The 9,753-nt window shown below is 28.4% G+C and overlaps 1 protein-coding gene across 1 annotated transcript; it reads left to right on the top strand.

Annotated features, from left to right (window-relative positions):
- Positions 1-1,283: 1,283 nt before the first annotated feature.
- LOC145332406 (uncharacterized) lies at positions 1,284-4,480 on the top strand. Its single transcript, XM_080177404.1, has 7 exons — positions 1,284-1,391; positions 1,564-1,675; positions 2,097-2,171; positions 2,324-2,394; positions 3,035-3,107; positions 3,975-4,049; positions 4,394-4,480. Exons 1-7 carry the CDS (start codon positions 1,297-1,299, stop codon positions 4,478-4,480), a joined length of 588 nt encoding a protein of 195 aa, XP_080033530.1. The 5' UTR covers positions 1,284-1,296.
- The last annotated feature ends 5,273 nt before the right edge of the window (positions 4,481-9,753 follow it).

Raw genomic sequence — 9,753 nt, 5'->3', positions numbered from 1 at the left:
TTTATTATTAAATTTGCCTTGATATTAAATCTATTAAAATTAATGACTAAATTTTGTTTGAACCTTATCAATTCTGCCTAATTTCCTGTCCTCAATATTCAATTGAATTACTCAATATTAAATTTTAAGAAAAGATAGTTATTTTGGGGTGAGGTTGAGTTCAGGGAGGGAGAGAACATTGGGTTGCTTATTACACTAGTCCCCAAAGTTTTATAACAACTCTTTTTTACTCTTTGGCTTACCAACTTTGGGGACTTTGAATTTGACTTGTTGGTTTTAGAGTCCAAATGGTTCAACCACTAATTGTAATCTACAGAAGGGGTAATTTTTGTTTTATCATTGGGGATGTACATCAATTTATCGGCCATTTTCTAATCCCTTTAGATCCCTGGGATGAGTTATACCCAACTGAATATTTATATCCAAAATTAGAGAGTTAATTTTTTTATGGGGGGGGGGGCAGAGGGGTGTAAATTTTGATAGTGGAGTCAATTAATTCTTTTTTTGGTGGGGGAGTTGATAATAATTATTTTGATTATTAGCTTCTCCTTGGACGGCCTTGACTATTGTTGTAAAGGAAGTGAATATTGTTATCAAAGTTAAAGCTGAAGTACTTATAATATTTCAATAACTAATTAGTTGATATCAAACTATACACTACTACAAAGCAGAAACAAAAGATAAGTAGAATACAATATTGTAGTAATTATGTATATAGCCAATATCCAGGGAGGGAGAGGACAATGAGCTGTTTATTACACCAGACCCAAAAGTTTTGAATTAACGTTTTCTTACTTGTTGGCTTAACAATTTTGTGGACTTTTATTGAATTTTAATTAATTGGTTGAGTATCCAAATGTTTCAACCATTCATTTAAATCTACAGAAGGGGTAATTTTGTGTATCATCATTGGGGATGTATATTAATTTATGGCCATTGTCTTATCCCTTTAAATCTCTGAGTCATATCTATCTTATATATACCCACCAATCATAATATTTAATGTGAAGAAGGGTGGGATTGATAGGTGTATTTAGTGGTAAAGGAAGGGAAAGATATGGGTTCAGGGATATATCATTGGAGAAAAATAATTTTTAGAATATAAGGAAGGGATAGGGAGTGAATGGATATATTATTAGAGAAAGGTGAGAAGATGTATTATGATAAAAAAAAAGAAAAAAGGAGGGGAAAATAACATTTAGAATAGGGAAATAAAATAGGACAGGTTGATGGATTGGCTGGATAAATAAAAGTATATTGATATACTTAGCATTTTTAGATTTTTTATTTCCAAAGATGAGAGGGGTGTTCTTATTATTTGGAGCATTTCTGTTCTGCAGCTATGCATCTGCTGTCAAAGTTGGGCCATGTTTTGTAAAGATGGAGAATAGGCAATTTTAAACTTTATTTTATTGAAATATTTAACAAAAGTGTGATTTTCTTGTTTAATTTGTTTGTATAGATTCTTTTATATCATGCATATTTAAAACAAAGAAATTATTAAAATTGAAGTGTTCATGTACTTATAGGGAATCTTTAATTTAAAATTACCTACTCTTCAAGGAGATTTCCCTTTATGGAGGGAACAGTAGGTCCTCTGTATACCACTGAGACAGCAGAGGAGTGTGAGAACATTTGCATAGGAATGCTCAAGTGTATGGCATACACTTATGAGGTTGTACCATAATATTAATCCTTATATAAAATTTGCAGGATCTGTGTCTGTCTGTCTGTCTGTGTGTACCAAAAGATCTCACTAACTTCTGAACTGATTTGATTCTACTTTAGATTGTAGCTCCTTTATTTAAAATTTATAACTTTTTTAGGAGGTTAAGATCACAAGAAATATAGACACCCCCCCCAAAAAAAAAAAAATCCCAAAAAATTTAGATTGCAAGGGGGTCAACTTCCCTTTGCCCAATCCCACCTCAAGTGCACCTGAAAGCCTCTAGTGGCATTGTTTTCATTATAATAACAATGTAACAAAATATAACATTATATGCATGACAATGAATAATGGGAACAAGCTGTGTAATTACAGAATTGTTGGAACTGCATTTACTTTTTAGTGCCATGTATTATTTTTTAAATTTTAGTTTAGCTCAAAGAAGTGTTTCATCTACCACTTCTACCCTGACATTGGTAATAGTGAAAAAGAAATTGATTGTAAGGTATTTTGAGCTTGGTTGTATCAAATATTACTTTTGCTATTACTTGATAATGCTTTTATGAATTAAAATTCAAAAGTAAAAGCATCCTTTTAATTATTTTTGCAATAGTGTGAACTATAATTCAAAATATTTATCATTTTATTTCTTATTAGGAACCTTGTGTCACTTATTACATTGGCCTCCCCACCTTCTGTTACAACATATCAACAGATTATATTTTCTAGTAAGTATTAAAGAACCACTTTTTTATCATTCTAATTTACACTCAAAAGGCTTTACTACATTAAAACAAAGTATTCTTTTTATCATTTTCTCAATCTGAAAAAGGCAGCAAAAACAATTTTTTAGAACTAAGATGAGAATTTGAATATTACTCATTTATTTTGCCTGAAAAAAATAAAATTTCTTTTTCTCTTAATTAAAAATTTAGGATCTACTGCAGTTTACGGTAAAATATTGCTGGTAACGAATATTGCTAAAAAATTTTGAATTTTAAAGGCTGCTAGCTGCCAAACGGCTGAACGTACAGATCATGCCCGCACATAGTTTTAAGCGGCATAAAAAGGCCTACAAATAATCTGGAATAGCCATTAATCAATAATGCATAATTATCTTGCAGTGCAGAGAAATGCGCGAAAAAGACCTATTTTACGCGGTTTTTCTTCAGTGAAGCCTTCCCTGTGCATCATTGGATCTTGGCTATTCCAGATTATTTGTAGGCCTCCTTATGCCGCTTAAAATAGTGTGCGGGTATGATCTGTACGTTCAGCCGTTTGGCAGCTAGCAGCCTTTAAAATTCATAAATTTTTAGCAATATTTTACCGTGAACTGCAGTAGATCCAAAATTTATATTTTTGTTATAGTCGTGCCTACCTCACCAGACTTGACGACTGTAATACCTACTCAACTTTGTGTAAAAGTATTCATATTCTAGAGGTATATAATTCAATTAACAATGTTTACTATTAATAAATATAATTACATTGAATGAAAATTATAAGCTCATTATTGACAACTTATAAACTTAAATAATGTAATGACAAAATATTTATAGTTCATGAAAAAGATTATAAAAATATAATATTTATCATTGTAATCTATCAATGATATTCATTCACCAGGCTGAGGCAAACTCCTCCAAAGATGATGTTGAAAAGATGAAGACTGAATATGAGGACAATAGCAGATTATTTTTTTACAGTTACTCTATAACTCACATTCTATGTCCTTTTCTCTATGTCTTCATATTATTCTGATAAGGCATTTAAATAGTACAGGGGATATTTGACTTACTTGACTATTATCAGAATTAGAATGCTGGTTTAACTATCATCACTTACCTCCTTTGCTTGTCTATATGTTTATATTTTTTGTTGTATAAATTTCAATGGCCAATAAATTTACTCAAAAGCTCATAAGGATGTTATTAATAAATCCTGTAATATATTTTAGCTCTGCTTTTTATGGATGTTGTCATTTAATTTAGCTAAATTAAACTTTAATTTCCGTGGAATTAGGAATTATTGTTAAACCTATCAATAACATTTTATTTACTTTTGTTTTAAATACTTATATTTTTTCTTTAAAACTTTATACTTTTCATAATTTTACACAGTTTTAAGAAGCCTCATCATATACACCAATAATACAAATGTGTTTGTTAAAAAAAATTATTTCAATATTTATTTATCTATTTCAACAAACAGGACATACAATGTTATGGTTATGAATTTTGTAAGCCTTTAATAATGATAAGGATAACCACCTAATCTTCATAAATAATATAATTTTTCTTTATGTTAGTCAAAGCTGAATGAACATGAGAACAAATTTCTTGAAATGGAGCTGGCAAGGAAAAATGAGATTGATGCTTTTAAGGTATGTTTCTTTATATTTCTTTATTGTTTTGTCAGATATGTTGATTGAGAATCAGTATTTTTCTAGTTAAAACTGGAAGAGCTTGAGAAAAAGTTGGTTGGAGTGGAACTTATCAAGCAAAACAAAAATGATGAAATTGTGGTGAGTTTTTGATTTACCCATCACTTTATCAATTGGTAATTTAAACTAGATATAGAAAATTATAAATAAACAGAATTTTTAATATTGTTTGAAAGTTAATTCATTCTACAACAAATATGTAAATTAAAAATCTGTTGCTATATTCTCAATTTCTATATCTAACTATGATTAATCTTGTTCATTAATAAAATGTTACTTTCTAGTCAAAACTGGAAGAGCTTGAGACAAAGTTGGTTGGAGTGGAACTTATTAAGCAAAACAAAAATGATGAACTTGTGGTGAGTTTTTAATTTTCCCCTCACTTTTGATTTAGTACTTTAAATGGTTAAAGAAAATATGATTTTTAACTAATAACAATTTGAAATTTATTTTAGGCTGAATTGGAAAAAAAACTATCAATTTTAGAGGTTGGTAATTTATTGATTAAATTTTATTTGCAAATAGCAGTAAATTTGAAAAAGTAAATTCTAATATAAACAAATAAAATATTTTGTTTAGTCTAAGCAGAATGTCATGGAAGAAAAATGTCTTGCTTATGAAACAGCACCAAAGAATATGAGTTTAGATATCCAGGTCTATTATTATGTTGTTTTTATGCATCTTACATTATAAAAATAATTGGCTCAATGTTGCATGGTAAATATCTATAGGGAGTCTTTATTAGATTGATGATAATAATGATGCAATCCTTTTGAAATAAAATGTTTCTACAAATAGTAATACCACATATCTATTGTCTTTTTAGAAAATGATAAGAGAGATGGAAATTTCACAGATGAACATGAACAACTCTAAAATGGTATGTTATTATGTTTTTTATTTACTTTTTGAATATTCATAGTAAAATGATAAAAATATTTTTTCCTTATATATTTCTGAACGGCAAAGAAAAAAATAATTTATAAATTTGTTCCTTCAAATTTGCAAATAACATTTTTTTTAGACAAAAGAGATGGGATCAAGAATAGAAAATCCACTGGAGTTTGCAAAATTTGCTTTAGAGGTTACTAAAATATTTTCACACTTATCCATTTTCTTTAATTACATTCTTATTTACATACAACAAATTATAAGATGCTAATTTAAACATATGCTTTTTTTCTAAGTGTAGTTTTTTTATATAGTCTGCAGCTATTTCAAAGAAGGATACAATTGCAGTTATTGAGGTAAATTTTTATATTCTTTATTTTAAAAAAGTTTTTGCAATAAATATTTCTAACATTATAGGAGAAGATCAAAGAAATAGAAAATGTTCATAAAAGTAATGAGGTAATAGAAACAAATAAGTTATAAAACATATTGTATTTAGTTGGAGTCCTTTTTAAAATGATTTAATAAATATCCTTTAATGCTTTTATAAAAGATAGAAGCATTAGATTTCTTTGATTTAATTACTTAAGAAATTATACAAAGATCTTTAAAAACCTAAATTAAGAGAGTGAATACACCCCCTTGATACTCTTGTTATCATGGTCTACAAACCCCAGATACAAGAACCTGATAAATTAATCTAAAAGTAACAAAATAAGAATTAATTATTTGCAAGTTTCTGATTTCTTTTATGTGTTACAATTAGTAAATATTATAATAACATGTATTTAACTAACTATATATAAGTCAGTAAATTTTACAGAAATTGATGAATGAATTGCAAATTAATAATGAAGACAATTTAAAGGTATTTTCAATGCAATTACATCTGTAATATTATAAAATGTTGATCAAATATTAAATTAATCCTTAAAAATATCAAAAGATCATTGATTTCAAAATTTGTTTAGAGATTGAAGATTGAACTTAGGCAGCAAAATAAAAGTCTTGACAATATCAGGAAGGTAAACCATTCCATTTTGCTTGATATCATTTATTTCAAATAAAATATTAATCTTTTTTTGCAATTTTATTATTTCTAAATAATTTTAAAGTTATTTTCATTTTTTTTATTTACTTCAAGGCCAATTGTTCCTTAAATGGGATGGATAGTGATTCAATAATAGGTTAGTCTTTATTTCTCTATAGAAACTGTAACTGTAGAATTACTAAACCCAGAAAAATTTCCTACAATACAAGTAAAGTTGAAGCTTACATTTGATAAAACATGAAGCCATGGAGACAATACATTTTTATCATTACAAAGTTAAAATGCATTTATTTACAATTGAATAACATTTCTTTCTTTAATATTAAATTTTGAATATCCTCCTATCAGATTGTGTTGTCTTATGAAGTTCGTTTTTGTATTCTGCATTGAATGTAGATAGTTTTATGCACCTAACTGTTCAATTTGGTCAATTTTGAGCAATATTAAAGAGACATATATTTATAAAGATTCTTGTAGTTTTCTCTAAAATATCTAATTCAATTTTTTACCTTTTTGCTCTTTAAAATATGATTTTACGGCAATATTAGAAATAAGATATTTCAAAAAGCATTAAAGAAAGAAAAATGTTAGAGACCTTTTTAGAAAGCCCCAATATCTGTCTATTCTACTGTAATCTGAACAAATTTACATTATGAACACGAAAGACAAAAAAATACTATAAAGGGTGTAAGGAGAAGTTACTCCAAAGAAAAAAGGAAAATTTAATCACCAAAAGTAATTTGAAAATTTTCAACTTTGGTGAGTTTACAGCACAATTTAAGGAAAGCATGTTAAGAACTCACCATGAGGTCCCAGTTCATTAAATGAAAACCTTTTCCTTGGAGGGTTTATTCTAACTTACTAAACGTAGGGGTGGGATATGTATGACACAGAGGGATCTTTTGAAAAAAATCGGGACATCCAAAAAATCTAAAATCGACTTTTATCTATCCTAGGACCTTATAATGGCTGTAAGTAGACAGCTAGAAAAGAAATTTTTAAAAAATATTAATTTTTGGCGGGTTTATGCCATTTTTAAAAAAGGTAGTGAAAAATTTCTTTTCAGTTTTGATGATTTTCCAGATTTTTTTACACAATTTTTTCAAGGCAACAAAAAATACATTTATGTTCAATTTTTTTTTTCATAAGATGAACATTGTTCATCTTATGAAAAAAAAAAATTTATTGAGGTACTTTTCAGATACCTGTACCAATGTCTAATTAAAGAAAAAATTTTAAAAAATATTTTTTTGGTGGTGTAAATTGACATTTTGTGAGAAAATTTCACCAAAAATATTAAGATTTTTAACCCCAAAAAATCAGTTTTCTCCATTTTACCCAAAAACGGACAGGAGGCCCCGGGTTTGCAATAATAATATGAATATACAACATGTATTGTGTATAAAACAGTTTTCACAACCTGGGGCCTCTTGTCCGTTTTTGAGTAATTGAGCATTTTACATTGCATGGTTTGAACAATTTCGTTCTTGTTAATTTCAAATTTTCCCCCGTTAGAGGGGGAATGAGTCATTTTAGAGCCCAAAGTCATCTCTGCAATATTTTCAAACTTATTAAGGCGGATCTTTCTTGACTTATGCATCATTTGCCTCTGGCGAACCGTTTCGCCGTTATTTGCCGCCGTTGGCGTGATTTTTAACGATTTTTGCCGTTCTCGCGGTTTTAATGGACATTTTAGGGATAAAGGAGTCGTTAAATAAAGATGACTTATAAATACTTTTATTTTAGCAATTAAATTTGCTAAATTTCATGTGTTCTAAAAAAAATTGTAGTTCTAACTGGTTTTGGTCCAGCAGAAATTCAAATTTGGAGATTAATTATAATATTGCATAAACATTATATACGCATCAGAGAGAGAGAGAGAGATATACGTTTGAGAGAGAATATAATTTAAGAAATTATGCTTATATTTTTATACAAACTTTAAATGAAGATAGCTAGACCTAGAATAAAGGTATTAACACAAAATCAAAAGTGTTTTGAAAATTATGTTATTGTTGTTTATATCTGTAAAAAAAATATTTGAAAACATGCCTTATAAGTGTCCTATTTTACTTATACTGGACCTACCTAAAAATGCCGGGACTCGAAATGGGTGCACCTGACGCTATATTCTTGTTCATAAACATTGTTTGCATTGAAGAAATATTTACATAGACGTTGATTTTGTTAAAATATTCCTATCCTAACTAAAGTTATGAAGTTTTATAGATTTTTTAAAAATAGGGTAGCTTCGCTCCTCCAAAACAGCAAGGCGTACTTACCAAATGCACATTAGAAGTTAAAGGGAGTGTGAACGTAAAAATTTCTCATCTGATTATCAAATCTTAACATTTACTAAGCACATTTCACTACACTGATCAACCAAAAATGTCCTATTCACAAAAATATCCAAAAATAATGCCTTGATTTTATGGTATTTTGAGAGGGAAAAAGGAAAAAACAGGAAAAATCTGAACGTTTTTGTTTCTTATAATGTTTGTAGGGATATTTAACTTGTCATATATAGTTGAAACAATTTACTTACTGTTAAGGATTTATTTTATGTTATAAAATTGCCAATTCGTTTTTTTATAACGTAGTAATTAGGTAATAAAGACATATTTTAAATTCGTATTATTGACAAAAAAAATACCTCACTGTCTACAAAGGGTTGAATCTCATAGGTTATATAAAATAATAATATCCTTTTTTATTGTGTTGAACAATAAATAACCCACTTTGGAGAATTAGTTTACACTTTTATCAGACTGTTTATAAAGAAACATTGCGTCTTTAGTATTTACAAATTTGTAATTAAAGGTGGGCAAGAGATGGGCCATTTAAAGTTAATTGGATACTAATAAAAAACCTGTTTCTGGCTTTGTTATTTTATTTGGTTTTCAATAAAAAAATATTGCTTATTTTATCAATTTCTAAGTAACTATACATTGGATTAAAGCAAGGATTATGTTAAAAGCCAGCTTTACTGTTAGGAAAAATCTAGAACTATGTGAAAAAGTTTAATTTTAGCTATAATGGGAGAAAAAAGCAATTTAATGCACATTTTATATAATACGGAAAATTTCTTCCTTTCCCTGTACCTTATAAAAATCGTCGGAAAAAGCCGTTTTTTAAGCAAACAAAAGCGCGTTTTGCTCTATCTGTGAGATATTATGAATGAGATAATGTTTAGATTTGATATTAAGATGAGAAAAATTTACGTTCACAGTCCCTTTAACAGAGGCAAAATTTAAGTTAAGAAATTACATCATTTCTTCAAATACAAGCTTATTTATTGAAGTTTACTTTTGTCTACTCTAAATGTCCCGTTTTTTGGCAAAAGATCCCACTGTGTATGAGAGAATAGTTATTTCTTTCATTGTATTATAAACCGCTTTCCGCGGATATAGAATATATTCATAGAAAGCTGGATATAATATGATGCTAGATATAGTTTTTTCATATGGATGAGAAAAGGTTCCTATCCACCGGATTCGAATGAATACTGTTTTAGTTATTCTGCTGCTAGGGAGGAATCCATTGGGAGAGAAATACTATGAGAGGATTTTTGTTCAAAAGAAATCCTGTGAGGGAGAAATACTGTTGTGAGGAATCCCATGGGGAGGAATTTTATGACTATATCATCTGTCTAACTATCTGTTTACCATCTGTCTAACTTTGTTTGTCTGTTCTAAGAAAATT

The sequence above is a fragment of the Acartia tonsa genome, chromosome 11, assembly GCF_053477335.1.
Source record: "Acartia tonsa isolate MP-2025a chromosome 11, ASM5347733v1, whole genome shotgun sequence".
Classification (NCBI taxonomy): domain Eukaryota; kingdom Metazoa; phylum Arthropoda; class Copepoda; order Calanoida; family Acartiidae; genus Acartia; species Acartia tonsa.
This window is presented reverse-complemented; position numbering and strand designations above follow the sequence as displayed.

Coding starts and splice junctions, on each gene's coding strand:
- LOC145332406 (XM_080177404.1), top strand. CDS start 1,297: ATGAGAGGGGTGTTCTTATTATTTGGAGCATTTCTGTTCTGCAGCTAT. Junction 1,392..1,563: donor TTTGTAAAGATGGAGAATAG/GCAATTTTAAAC, acceptor CTACTCTTCAAG/GAGATTTCCCTTTATGGAGG. Junction 4,050..4,393: donor ATGAGATTGATGCTTTTAAG/GTATGTTTCTTT, acceptor GTTACTTTCTAG/TCAAAACTGGAAGAGCTTGA.